This window comes from Accipiter gentilis, chromosome 2, assembly GCF_929443795.1.
Source record: "Accipiter gentilis chromosome 2, bAccGen1.1, whole genome shotgun sequence".
NCBI classification, from domain to species: domain Eukaryota; kingdom Metazoa; phylum Chordata; class Aves; order Accipitriformes; family Accipitridae; genus Astur; species Astur gentilis.
This window is the reverse complement of record NC_064881.1, coordinates 5,408,485-5,422,816: the sequence shown is the minus strand read 5'-3', so window position 1 is coordinate 5,422,816 and position 14,332 is coordinate 5,408,485. Positions and strand designations below refer to the sequence as shown.

The window sequence follows — 14,332 nt, the reverse complement described above, 5'->3', positions numbered from 1 at the left end:
ATTATTTCAGCAGATGTAAGATTTAGCACAGGTTGGAGCATTTTACAGAACTCGGGCAGTGTTTTATGTGCAAATTTCTCATAGTTTTTTAGGGTGATGTTTGGTGGGTTTGGGGCTAGAATGGTAAGATGTAGTGGGGTTGGTTTTCACTTCCTTTTTCTTTGTTTTTAAAAGACCTTGGAAGATGGGAACATTCAGCTGTATAAAATATTTCTTCCCTTGCTTCTCCACCCATTTCTCTCTTGGAGCAGACAGTCTTTGGAACACATAGGCAAAGCAGAACATGTTTTATCCATAGGTACTTCAGGTCATAGTTTGCTCTGTTCTCTTAAACCAACAGTAAAAGTGGGTTTACACTGACACACCATTCTGTAAAACAGGTGGGTGAAATGCAAACTTCTGCTAATGCTGCTTTACACGCACTTAAACCACTGCAGCTGATTTTGTTCAGTGAGTGACACTTACAGTTCTCACCATCAAATTAAGTGATCTGGTGACAATTAAATTGATTATTTCTTGCGTGGGGATAGATCCAGACTTTCATATTTCTTTGCAAAGCCTGCATCCTTTGAAAAGGGGAAACAGGTGTAGGGTTTTTGTTACATTAGTCCTATGTCCTGTATTCATGCATAGCCAAAGGTTTAGTTCTGTACAAGGTAGAAAAAAAAAGTCATCCCTAGAAGTGTATAGCATAGTCTAATGAATGGCCAGGAAATATACTGAGAGCTCTGAGGTAAGAGAAGCCAGATTCCTAATTCATTAATGAATATGTCGGTCAGGTTGCATGTACTGGGGTGTATCACTGTTACTGTTAGAGAAAACTTTTTAGTAGTGGAAAGCCCAATTTAGATGTAATATATTCCAGTATTCACATATATTCAGAGTTTTCCTATCTGGAAAAAAGTCAGTCCCATCTATGTATAGCAATTTATAGTTTTAGTAAGTTGTGGTTTGATTCTGTTGTTTGCAGTTGTGCTTTATAATGTTGCAGGACGCATTCATACAAAGCAGGTCTGGTTACTGTAAAAATGTTTACTTTGTTAAGTTTTTGCCAAGAGGTTAAGTAGATTGTCTAAAATGCAAATACAACCAGAACAGCTAATCCAGGAGAAAAAAGTTAACTTTATAAAACTAGAAGCTTCTGAGAAACTCTATTTCCTGGCCTATCCCCTCATGGGTTTTTTAGGGATTTTAGCGTTTGGTAACTGTCAGTCAGAATGCAAGGTATTTTTAAAAAAATCTCTCCTACTGCCATAACTGATGACTGCTGTATGAGGGATTACTTAAGTGCTGTTAAATGAATAGCTGCCTTGCACAAGAGGAAGTTATTTAAGGGAAGAAATTTTGAAGGCTGCATTATCTTGCTTCTTTGTAAATCAGCGATAACGGGGAATAGAAAATGGCCTTTTCTTCTATCTGGACATTTCTTCTGTTCAAGTTGAGATACTTGGACTGTGCTTCCAACTACCATGTAGATGTTCTTAAAGTGCCTTTTGGGGTTTGGGACCCTTCTGCCTACACATCTGGTAAGGTGGTTAATTTGTAGGGCTTAGCTAGGTGGTTCTGATATTTAGCACTGTCTCACTGGGATTTCATGTTTCAAGAATAGGAGGCGGGAGCTAGTAATGCTGTAAGTCTTTGCTTAGAGCTGTCTAGAATTAAGTGAATAGCTAATAAGCTCAATGTTTGTAATCAGCTTGGAGGGGAGGGGGCTGATGGGGTTTTGCGAGGGTTTTTTGAGATTTGTTTAATTTCACAAGATGCCACTTCTGATAAAATGCCCTTTTAGTACATTGTGACTTTACTTTCTTTCTTAAAAGCAAATCAAACCCAGAAGTTTTTCTGCTTCAATACAGATAGTGGGGGCGGGGGTGGGGGGTGGGGTGGTCAGCAAGAGCAAATAGTGATGCTAGAGATGCTAACCAAAGAGACAGAAGTGCTGGTGGTTACATTGAGAGCTATATTGATAAAGCATTAAGGTTGTCATCTCTTTAACCACCAGTTATCTAAAAGACGGCCATGTTGTCTCATCCAGTGATATCAGATCCCTTTATAAACAAAGGGAAAGATAAGGGATCATTCAGCTTGCTTCATTTAGATTCCTGTCATAGAATGGGAGGTTTCTGTTTCTCTCTTGACTGTAGATTTGGACAATCAGACTAGTCTAAATTTCTGGTTTCTAAAGGCCTGACTTTTTGCTTAGATGCAAAATGGGAGCAAGCTAATATGTTTTAGTGACCTTCCAATAGAGAAAGCTAATACTAGATTCTCCCATCAACAGTCTAAGCTTGTCCAGAATTTTGAGGAGAAAAACTCAAACCCTCAGTTTGGATTTGCTTAAATCCATACTGAAAGAAGGGGAAAAGGTATTTGTTCTAAAATTGCTGGAGTTAGGGCTAAACAGCATAAATAAGTAAATAAATACTTCTGACAAAAATTGGCAGCCATATGAATTGGGTGCTTGCGTTTGCTCAAGTATGTTTCCAGTGGAGTCTTGTTGCTCATTAGCGCCTTGGCTGATTGTAATTATGAACAGGTTATATGGATAAAGGCTGGAGCAAAGACAAAATATTGTTGACTTGTGGTCCTGAAATTGAGTAAAAATAATGACCCAGAATGTTGCTCCAAGCTGGCTGTCCCAGCCTACCCCAGCATGTCTTGTTCTCTGATGTGCCACAGTTTTCCATTTAGCTGTCACTTCTGCAGTTAACTATCTTAACAAACTCTGCTTGAGACTAACCTTAAAGTCTGTTCAGGAGCTTTAGGTAATACATGAAAAACTTTCCCATTTTTCTAGCAGTGAATGCACCATTGAATGAAGAGATGGAATTTCAGCAGCCCGAAACAGCTTATGCCCTGGCTCTTTAAAACAGTTTTCCTTCTTTTTCTTTGCAATAATTGAGCGGAGTTGACTTTAGACAGAATGTTGAAACAGCTGGAGTTGTTGCATGGTGCTGCATTTGTATAGCGCCAAGCCAGTTTGGGGAGATGGTGGATGACTTGCCATACCTGAATGATGTACAGTTAGTATTGATTTTAAGGAGACAAGAGATTTGAGAGTCTGTGGTAATAAGCACAATGGATCTTCTCTTCCTGTCCAGACACTAATAAACCTACAAAATAAATTTCCTCTGATAGAAGGCTAGGTGGCAGTGTCATAAATTATCCTAGAAAAGAAAACCAAGGTGGGAGTCCACATAAGGACACGTTCTGCATTGCCGTTGCCTTGCGAATGGCAATCTTTGCTGTCTTTTTAGCTGTAGAGCCTGGAGGTGTCTCAAACTATACACACACTCAAGAGGATGGCCTTAGATATCTTAGATACTAGATACTTAGATGCTAGACTGACTGACTTGATTCATATTGCATTTCTGTATGACTACCGGTAAGAATAATAATTGTATGCATATGCCAGTGGGTGGAAAAAACATTTTATCTTTATAAAACTGAAATGACTAGAGAGGCTCTCCTGGTTTTAATATATTGCTATTTAACCATACCTGTTTGAATTCCTCCGTAATTAAATGCTTAGTATAAAAAAAAAAAACCTGTATTTTTCACGTCTCCTTGTCAGTGTTTTCCACTTTTATCTTTTGGGTAGGTATGAAAAGCACTCTTGTGTTACACATTTACAAATTCTAGAACATATGTTCTTCTCTGTTTCGTAGGATTTTCTGATAGCATGTCTCTAAACTATTTTGATTTATGTTACATAATAAAAAGGGAAAGGAGAAAAAGTTGTTCTGTTTACTTTTCTCCAATTCATACAGCTTCATGGCGACCACTTACTATTCTGTTTGGTACATGAAGAACCAAAACGTAGAAGCTACAGCTCTGCTCCAAGGAGCTTGTAATCTAATTAAAGCATATGAAGCTGCATTCTCAGATCTCAGTGGAGCTGTTCCACCTTTTTTGACTATATATTGGCGTGCAGTCAGCTGAGGACCCAAGTAACAAATTGGAAGGTGTAGTGGATTTGATAGTCAGTTACAATTCTCCCAGCAAAATACCTTCACTGCTGACAACAGACCTCTCTTCCTGTTGAAAAGTCTGGTTTGGGGGTCACAGTAGGTAGTACTCTCTAAAAGGACCTACAGCCTGCGAGGTGACAGTAGAAGTAAATGCTTGCATTCCTTCCTTTAGGAGCCAGTTAGGAACCAATGCAAATGTAATTGGCTGCACAGACAGCTTCCAGCAACTTGAGATCATAAATAAGATTTGTACCAGAACAACACTGTTGAAAAACAGAGACTGATGCTGCTCAACTGCTTGGATTATTTATGGGGCAGGGTATCTGGCATACAGGAGAGTTGGCACGAGCCCCAGTCTCCTGGTAGTTCGTGAATGGCTTTAGTTTAAGCCTTTAAGCTCAGTTCTTTGTTCTGCATTTTTACCAGTGCCTTGTGCAAAGGCATCCTTGAGCATGACATGTCTACCTTCTAGACATGACAACAGTGAGGTGAATGACAATGGTGAAATGCATCATTCTGTATAAATAGTATTCAGGCATATCTATCTTAAATGCATAAACATTCATCTAATTAAAATTTTTATATACACGCATACTGCTTATTGGAATTCATAGTGCTATGTTAGCTTCATCAGTCTGCCAGAGTTTGAAACTGCAGCATCAAGTACTTAATGAACGGATCCACGAGTAATCTTTAGAAAGTGCTTAGAATTAAGGCCAAATCTGAGGAGCTTTGTACTTCTTATGACATTTTTCCCCCCTTTGGCTTTCATATTATGGAAGCCACATGAAATCAGCAAGGAGTCTTTAAATTCATTCTTTGAAGGTATTATAAAATGCTGCAGAGCAGTGCGCTTTCTCAGAATGAGAATGTCTGGCATTTATTTGCTTAGAAAAATAAGAGTTGGATTTGGCATCTTTGCTCTATGCAGTAAATCATCATTACTAGGCAAAGTGTTTAGTCTCTTAATAGTACTACTCAAATCCTTGCTTCTCAATGGAAAACTTAACGAGAAGCTCTACAAATCTGGTGGAATAGAATTAAAACAGTAGATTCAGGGAGTATAAATCAAATAACATACTGTTGGTATGCAAATAATGTTACTGACTTATTCTCAGTAAGCGTTACAATCCTGAATATAGGACTTTTAGTGAAATGATACTTTGCATTTTCCCTTTTTTCCTCCTCATGTTTCCACCTGACAGATATTGTTTGAAAATCTCCTAAAGTACTGTCTTGGTTTCATATTTTGCAGGATTATGACTTGAGCCAGCTCCAGCAGCCTGACACTGTGGAACCAGATGCCATAAAACCTGTTGGAATCAGACGTCTTGATGAAAGGCCGATCCATGCAGAACCTCAGTATCCAGTCAGATCAGCTGCTCCTCATCCTGGGGACATTGGGGACTTCATTAATGAGGTAAAGGAGAGAAAAAGAGTTTCCTCCTAAGATCTGATAAGCTTTTATATTTTGTTAATTGTACTCTACATGAGTAGCTGTTACGTTTGAACATAATAACTTTTTAAAACTTACTTAGACAATTAAAATTGTCTTGCTCGATAGAAGTAAATATGTTCTTCTAAAGTGCAGGCAAATTTAGTTAACTCATTCAAACAGAAGGGGAAGATATATCAATTAACTTCTGTACATTTGTATTAATTACATTCATAATATGTTATCAGCTGCAACCACAGTATCTCCAAGCAGGATTTTTCTGTGGGTTCCAAGTAATACATAGACTAACAAAATTATAGTTTAGCCTAAATTCATTTATTAATTCACAGTAATTTAATAATGGAAGAAGGTCATTTTCATTTTCCTCATACATTACCCTTTGAATCCAGATAATAGTGGAAATTCAGTACCTTCAATAAGACCAAAAGAATTCCATCAAATACGATTAGTGAGCAGGGCAGCTAAATTAAATGTTGTGTAAGTGCTTTTAATACTTGTCTTGTCAGAGAGCTTTAAAAGTCTTTGCATTATCTTTGATTCTTCAATCTAATAAAGATAAATGGAAGTTAAGATTCAGACTATACCAGATTACTCGCAGTTCTGAAAGAAATGCTCCTACAAATATTCGTTTCATTATTTCTATCACTGATCAGTCTTAAATCATTGGTTTAGAGGAACTTAAGATAGAATGTGTTTCTTGTGCTTGCTGGTTATAGGAAAACAAATACTGATCCAAAATTTATTACTCAAAAATAAGCTATATCCTGTAGATGAGTAGTAGTAGTTAATTAGTTTCTCATATCTTCCTTGGCAATTGGAGCTGGACAAGTATTACAGAGTATTGGAGAAATGTTTTTGCAAATGTGTTTATTCTTGTTTGCTTTAAAGAAAAGTCAGGCTAATATACTAATGTCTGTTGTGTTAGCAAGCTGCAGAAAATTGAGTTCGTTCCTTTCAAGGTATACAGCAATACAACTGTAAAAAAAAATTACAGGAAGATGACTAGCAGGAAACATACATATATTCTTACAAGACATTGTATTTCAAGAGGCTCCAGGTTTGGGGAAGACCTGTATTAGAAAGAGATGTCTCAACAAAGAGGATTTTTGCATGCCTTGCACTTTAAGTGTTACAATTTTAATCGGCTTCTGGAAAATAGTGGAGACATGGGCCAATAAAAGGCCCACACTGTTGGCCAAGGCCACATGCGCACAAGAACTTCCTTGTGTTTCCTTGTCTTTTTCCAAATAATCAAGAGTTTTCCATCCTATTCTCACACAGCTGTGACCAGATACTACCCATCTGGCAGGCAGTTGGGAGGAACCCATGATGCTCAGTACCTTGATTTTTCTTGTCCTCAGAACAACTGTCAAGCTCTCTTACAGAGCCAAGACAACGAATGAGTGCGATTCTCCTGGAAAGCCAGAAAAGGGCCAGAGTTTGTCCAGTCTCCTATGATTTCTAAATTACTTAGAAAGCTGTTCTTGCAATACTATTTTTCAGGAGGTTATCACCCTTGAAGATTATAGCATCAATGTGTACACATGGAGTTGTAGAAACACTACGTGCTGTCTTGATTTAACCCAATATGTTAATATCACAGTACAGACAAGCACACAGCCAGTTTCCAGTTGCTGTCTGTTGTATTAGATCAATACCTCCCTTTATGCTTCCCCTTGCTATCCACCGCAACAGAAAGCTTCTCCCAGCTATTATTACACAGTAAAATAATGTCAGTAATATTGACTCTGAAATAAAATTAACCTTGGAAATATATATGAAATTAAAGAAAACATGGCAATTTTCTTGTCTGCAAGTTAGCTCAGAATTAATTATATCCTCTGATTGAAAGGAACTATGAGGTAGTTTCTGTGTTTCAAGCATTATATATTTACCTTCTTTTTTTGATAAGGTATTTCTTTCTTAGGATTTCACAGCCATGTATCGTTTTACTGTGGGGCATTCCACCTAACCCTCTCTCTAGCATGCAGTAGCCACCCAAAGGTTGTCCATGCTCTGTCTGTTCTGCCAGAAGTCTGAGCAAAATGGAGATTTTATTTCTCCAAAACATTTTCATCTTAATTTGTGTTTTATGTTAAAATTTCCCATGGCAAATGTGATTCTAGAAAGTCTATTGGGGGGGCGGCGGGGGATCAGTCTTTCACAGTAGTACTCGCTATTACAGTTAAATTTCCAAATTATTGGTGTCTAGAGCATAAACATGCAGGCTGCACAGGTTTTCAGACTCTCTTCAGAGAATTCCACCTGCAGTCCTGGCAAGATTATACCCAAACAAACTGCTAAGTTCCTCTCAGTTTTAGTTGGAGTAAAAGGAGAAATATCTTGGGTAAAACCCATACCAGACATTTCTTAGGGCAGTTTATACAGAAGATATGCTGAGCTGTGAAAACAATGCAGCAAGATAAGAAAGGGGAAAGTTCATATCTCTCTGCATCCAGCTTCAACATCATTAGGCAAAGAACTTTCTTCCACTGTAACTCCAAGTCATACCGTAACTTTTCCTTTGCGCAGCCCTAACACAAACCACCTGCAAAACTAGCCCAGTTGCTAGGTGAGCAGGGCAGGCTGCCTTTGGATTGTCAATACCTCGGTAGCAAAGTCTGCATTACCCCATTGGTTTGAAAAGATGCAACACTTTTGGAGATCAGTCTGGTCTTTTGGAGGACTTGGCCCTATTCCCAGAGATGCTGATCAGCATGATCCTTTGGGATGCCGGCCCATATGCGGGAATTAGTTTAGTCTGTTGAATGCTCACCAGCACCTCAGACACACAGCCAGCATTGTTCAGATTAGCCTCTGAATTACTGCAACTTTTGAGAAAAAAGAACTATAGGTCATTGATTTGAGATATTAGAGGATTTAGCTACCATTGCCAAGCAAGCCATGTGGTGGTTTTTTCTTATTACTTTTATTACAGAGCTGTAGAAACAAAAAGTGAAAAAGACCTAGTGGGTCATTTTGTTTCTTTCCTTTTGGCAGTACTCTGTTTCTTCTGGTATATTATTTTCTAGCTGTCATCTGTGGTATTAGATCTGCTTAACTCAATCAGACATACATGAGTATTTTTATAACACTTACAAAGTTAAGATAGCACATACAGAGCTACAAACTTTCTAAAATAAGAGGGTTCCAGAGGTGCCTTATAATCAAAATATGTTTTCCAGGCATAAGCTAAATGACCTCGGAGACTTTCTTGTTTTGTCTGTTTCAATGGATAGATGAATCTCTAATTTAAGGGGGGAAGGGAAAAAACCTCATTTTCTTCCAGTCCAGTGTACAAACAAGTCAGTGAAATAAGTCATGTGTTATTAAGAATCCTCTGTAGACCTTTTTTTCCATTTTGAGCCTTTTAAAACATAACCTGCAGAGTGTGGAGCATAATTAACACATAGAATAGTCAGAATTTGCAGGACAGTATAAATTAGGCCTGTTTGAAGTAGCTTTGTTAATCCTGTTTTCAAGAACCGCCTATGCTGTCCCTAGAAATCTTGAACAAATTATATTGTAGTGGAGAATTTGTGGCTAAGAATATATTTCTAATCAATAGAGGACATAGCCTGAGGTAAACTAAATTTAAATTACAAACTAAAGGTCTCATCCCATGAGGACATGGAGGACCCTCAATTCATTCTTAGTAAATGGTTATTGATACAGTGCACCCCCAAGCAGAAGAGAGTCCCTTGATGTTTTCTGTTTTCTCTTGTCAAGTAAAAAAAAGGTTCCAGATTTGAAATTTTTTTTTTTATTTCCCTAGAGTGCTCTGTTCTTCCTTTCCTTCTCATCAAAAGTCTGCTGAATCTGATTAAGTAGTAGGATGAATGAAAATAAAAGCATTAGATTTCGTAATGTTTCATACTAGCTCAAGATTTTGAGGGTGTGGCTTTCCCTTGATTTGAGGCAAATTGATATTGCTACACATACTAAGGAAAGTATAACTTAAGGTTACCATTGTTTCTCAGCCAAGGCCCTATAGTTTCTCCTCTTCTGCCCCTTATCTCCTCCTTAGTGAAAGTTGTCATGACATATGTAAAAGAGTAAGAGGAAAAAAGTGAGATTGCTACTCAGTCTGTCCTAGGTCTCAAGCTGGCCTTTGTATTGCCACGGCTCTTCTGTGACTGCTTGTTGTGCATTGGTGGTATAGCAAATGCAAGGAAATGTGACTTTAGTTCACTGTCTCCCAGCAGGATCACCTGGTCCCAAGCATGTGCTTCGGCAAGTCTGTTGTTGAATAAGCTTCTCTACCTAGTAAAAACTTTGGGGTTTCAGATCAGAAAACTGTAAACCAAATAACTATAACAACTCTGCTGCTCTGAGATTCTTGAACACATCTGGGAAAACTGAGAGATCTCTTCAGAAGTGGTTGACACCACCAGGGCAGCCTTTTCAGTTGTGTCAATGCAGCAGGTTGTGGTACCGCCCACTGAAAGGGGTGGCATAATAAGCAAAAAAGGCAGCAATACTGAAACCAAAGGGAGCTTCATAAGCCAATTTCTCTGCTGAAGCTGACATCCAGTATCTCCAGCTTCGGACATGCTGTAGAACCCAACAGTAAAGCCGAGCAGTGTACTGGGTAGGTTCAGAGAATATGCTTAGCAGAGGGAAAGTGAAAAAATTGTAGTATTTCTTTATCATTTTAGTATGTAACTTGCTACACAAATATAGCAGAAAACTCGGTTGTCATATGAAGAGTTAGAGACTAAGTTCAGTCATTATACTGTGAATCTGAGGAATTTTTAACCAGAGGTGCAAATGTCAGTGTAACTTTGGCTGTGCGGTTGAATCAATACCTCCATAACATGGCCCATAGCTACCTTCTCTGAATGAAATGGATTGCACAGTAAGCACAACATTTGAAACAGTGAATTTGTTAGTGAGATGCTATCTCGTAAGTCAGTAGCTCAAAGCCAGTTTTTAAATGCTATCATGATGCCAGCAGCAAACTGAAAAAAAATTCAACTTCCCCTTTGGAAAAAAAGATGGAAAGAGGCTGCCTGCCGCCTTGCCATGGATGGCTGATAGGTATATGAATTTCTGCAGTCATGTAGGAAAATGTTTTGTTCACTGATTTTTAATAAATTAGTATCCCATGGTTGGCTGGGTGTTACTAGACAGAACTGCAGGGAAGTAGCATTTCTTCTCCAAGCCAGCTTTCTAAATGACTTTTGCACACTGATACCTGGGATTCATTCCTCAGCACTCCTTAAGTTCAAATGGTACAAATCCCAGCTGTCAGTGTGTTATTAAACACGCAAAGCTCAAGTGTCACCTGTGTTCGAAAAGCATGGGTTTCTGTCACCCCAAGCAGGCTTAAGGGAAGATGTAAGTACCATTAGGCCAGTTACTGCTTAAGAACTAAAGTTGCATTTCTGCTTCAGCAGCAGAAATTGAGAGAAAGCCTTAGAACTATTTCCAGCTTTGAAGCTGGATAAGGGAAGTCTCCCAACACTTGCTATTGCCTTTTTGGAATGTCAAATCTTTTGTGCTTATTATGGCCACCAGGATGGAAAACTCCAAAGAGAAAGATAACAAGCATCACCAATTACTCTTATCAGATAATTCAAAATTGCACTTCTAATGCAGGCTATTAATAACCTGCTTGATGTTGTTGTACTACATGAAACAATCATTTTAAGTCCAAAATGTGTTCTTGATTAGAGGTCATTAGTTTGATAAATATGCAGGGCCTTTCCGCCACTGATTTGCAAAATTATTTTAGGTACATTTTGCACACTTCTGAATGATTTTTAGATAGGCAATAAAGAACCAGGATGCTCTTCTACCTTATCAATGCCATATGCTTTAATTAGTGGGTTTAGCTATATACGTATTTCTAGAAGAAAAATCAACATCCATTTCCATTATGTCACATTTAGACTAAAAACAATGGAGAGTAAAACATACTTTTCTAAACACAATATGTTAAATAATTCAAAGGAGGCACAGTCAATCCTTCAAATAATTGGGAGTATAATAAAGCCATTCCTTAAATAAATAAATGTTAAAAATCAAAAATAAAGCTAGCACAAATAGCCCTGGTTAAAATTAAGAGTGAGCAATTTAAAATCTTAGGTCAGCCTTAGAGAATTCTGGAAGATATATCCCTTGCCAGTGGCTGCCATCCTATTCAAAGTGGAAGATATTGAAAAAGCATTGCTAATCCTGTGGAAGAAGCTGCAAAGTTGAAAAATCCAAAACACAAGAGGGCTTTTAACTTCAGGTTTCAGCCTTTTATATTCAACTTGTAAATCTTCCCAGGTTAAGCACAGAGTAAGCATCTCGTATTCTAAAATTAAACTTACTGTTTTGGTTTGGTCCTGTCTAAGAAAATGGGGTGTAGGAAGAGACTTTTCTCTGGAAGAAGTGTGGTTCTTTCCCTGCTTTTCTCTTGTTCAATTTGTGCTGGTTTTAGTTTGAGTTATTCAGCTCTAGAGAGTAGAAATTCAAAATTACTGAAGACCCAATATTCATGTGTTGATCACTTGAATACTTTGAAATGAGGAAACAAAAATGGTTATAAGCTTGTATTTGTCTTTGATGTCATTGTGTGTGTGTGTGTTTTCTGAAGAGCAGGTGGAATCTTATGGGTGGTTATGGCAAAGCACTTAAGGATTAAGCCAACATATTGCATCTTTTTCTCACGGCAGCCTACAGAGGTACATGAATTTTACAGGACTGACTAAATACAGCTTTTGGCAGACGCAGGTGGACTGCAGGCCAGCAATGTCAGTGCATATGTTATTGGCCATGTGAGGTGGCTGTTAAAGTGAATCTTTGCAAACATGCCTATTTCTCCTTCCCCATCTGTCTGTTTAACCGGTCCCATATTGCTCATGCTGCAGGTTGCAAGCTGTGTAGCTCTGAAACTATATTTATTAGCATCAGTCCTAGTGCCACAACGTTCTCTTAAGGTTTTGTTAGAGCTGTATTTGCAGCTACATTCAAAATGTCCAGTGCTGTAATGCTGGAAACCTGGCCATTCAAAAAGGAATTGAAATAAGTTCTCGCTGGAGTTACAAAAATATGAATCCTCTTTTGAGTTGGATTGCAGAAGAATAAGAATTTGGTTTTTTTAAGTGGCGATTGATGGATAACTGCATTGCGCTATCCCAGTTACATTTTGTGTCTCTCTCAGATACAGAACTTTGTCTTTTGTCTCCCTCTCCTTCTTGCAGGGACTTAAAGCAGCCGACAATGACCCTACAGCCCCACCATATGACTCCCTCTTAGTCTTTGACTATGAAGGAAGCGGCTCCACTGCTGGATCCTTGAGCTCTCTTAACTCCTCAAGTAGTGGTGGTGAACAAGACTATGACTACCTAAATGACTGGGGCCCACGTTTCAAGAAACTTGCTGATATGTACGGTGGAGGTGATGACTGAACTTCAAAGTGAACTTTGTTTTTGGACAAGTACAAACATTTCAACTGATATTCCCCAAAAGCATACAGAAGCTAGGCTTTAACTTTGTAGTCTACTAGCACAAGTGCTTGCTGAAGGCTTTGGCTTAGGCTGCAAACCAATTTGGGCTCCGTGGAATATCAGTGATCCAATGCTGTTTGGAAAAAAAATATTGAGCTCAGTTACACTTGAATTTTACAGTACAGAAGCACTGGGATTTTATGTGCCTTTTTGTACCTTTTTCAGATCGGAATTAGTTTTATGTTTAAGGCTTTAATGGTACTGATTTATGAAATGATGCATTAAAGAGACAAAATATGTTGGGGTGGGGAGGAGTAAGGTGAAACACAATATGCTTCAACATGCTTTTGTTACATCGCATTGCTTTTATTAAAATAAGGAGATTAAAAATAAACAAAAAAAGTCCTCATGGAACAATTTTATTATCTGGGAGAGAAGACCATGAGGTGGAACAATGTACATTACTTCTAGTTTTAGATGTTAGGGGATTTTTTTCACTAAAATTCTAAAACTTATGCAGCTGGTTGCAAATAAAGGGAGTTTTCATATCACCAGTTTGTAGCAGAATTGATTTTTTTTTCTTACGCTAGAATGTTAGACACATTTTGGTCTTAATCCATGTACACTTTTCTTTTTTCTTTTTTTAATTTCTAGTATTTTTTTTCCCACTTCACTGTAAAAAATGGTATGTGTACATAATGTTTTATTGGCATAGTCTGTGGAGAAGTGCAGAAACTTCAGAACATGTGTATGTATTATTTGGACTATGGATTCAGGTTTTTGCATGTTTATATCTTTCGTTATGGATAAAGTATTTACAAAACAGGTTGCAAACAAGTGACATTGATTCAATTGTTGAACTGTAGTTAGAGTACTCAATATTTTTTTTATTTTTATTTTTATTATTTTTTTTTGTTTGGGGAGGGAGAAAAGTTCTTAGCACAAAAGTTTTACATCATTTGTACCAAAAAAAAAGGGGGGGGGGGGGGGGGGAGTTGGCCTGATACTGGTGGCACGAGTAAATATACAGTATGTTTTGGGGGCGGGGAGGGAAGGGGGAAGGAGCTTTCAAACTGGAGAGACTTCTGAGAACAGCTTTGCCTCTGTATTGTGTACCAGAATATGAATGATACACCTCTGACCCCAACGTTCTGAATAAAATGCTAATTTTGGATCTGGTGCTTGATTTGGCATTTATTTGTCCTACCTGGGCTATAGTAAATAAAAGTACAGAAAGTGTGTTTGAGTTTTGTGAGAATTTATGTGCACCTCTTTAGCATTCGATACTACCGGACTGAAAATAAGCTGCATATAGAATTTGGCACAGATTTAGAAGGCAAGTTCCCAGGTAAAAGCAAAGTGATCTGCGCCATTTCTGGGAATTCAAAATTTTCAATTCTGCATTGATGGCTAGCTCTTTGGTTTAATGTACATTATCTAAATAACAGAGCTTGCATCATTTTTGG

At 38.0% G+C, this 14,332-nt stretch overlaps 1 protein-coding gene across 1 annotated transcript in view; it reads left to right on the top strand.

Moving 5' to 3' along the window:
- Positions 1-13,825, top strand: part of CDH2 (cadherin 2) — a 117,435-nt gene extending 103,610 nt beyond the window's left edge. Inside the window, exons 15-16 of the mRNA XM_049825493.1 lie at positions 5,227-5,391; positions 12,621-13,825. Coding sequence (XP_049681450.1) covers positions 5,227-5,391; positions 12,621-12,827 — 372 coding nt within the window. The 3' untranslated portion in view covers positions 12,828-13,825. The remainder of the gene's footprint in view (positions 1-5,226; positions 5,392-12,620) is intronic.
- The last annotated feature ends 507 nt before the right edge of the window (positions 13,826-14,332 follow it).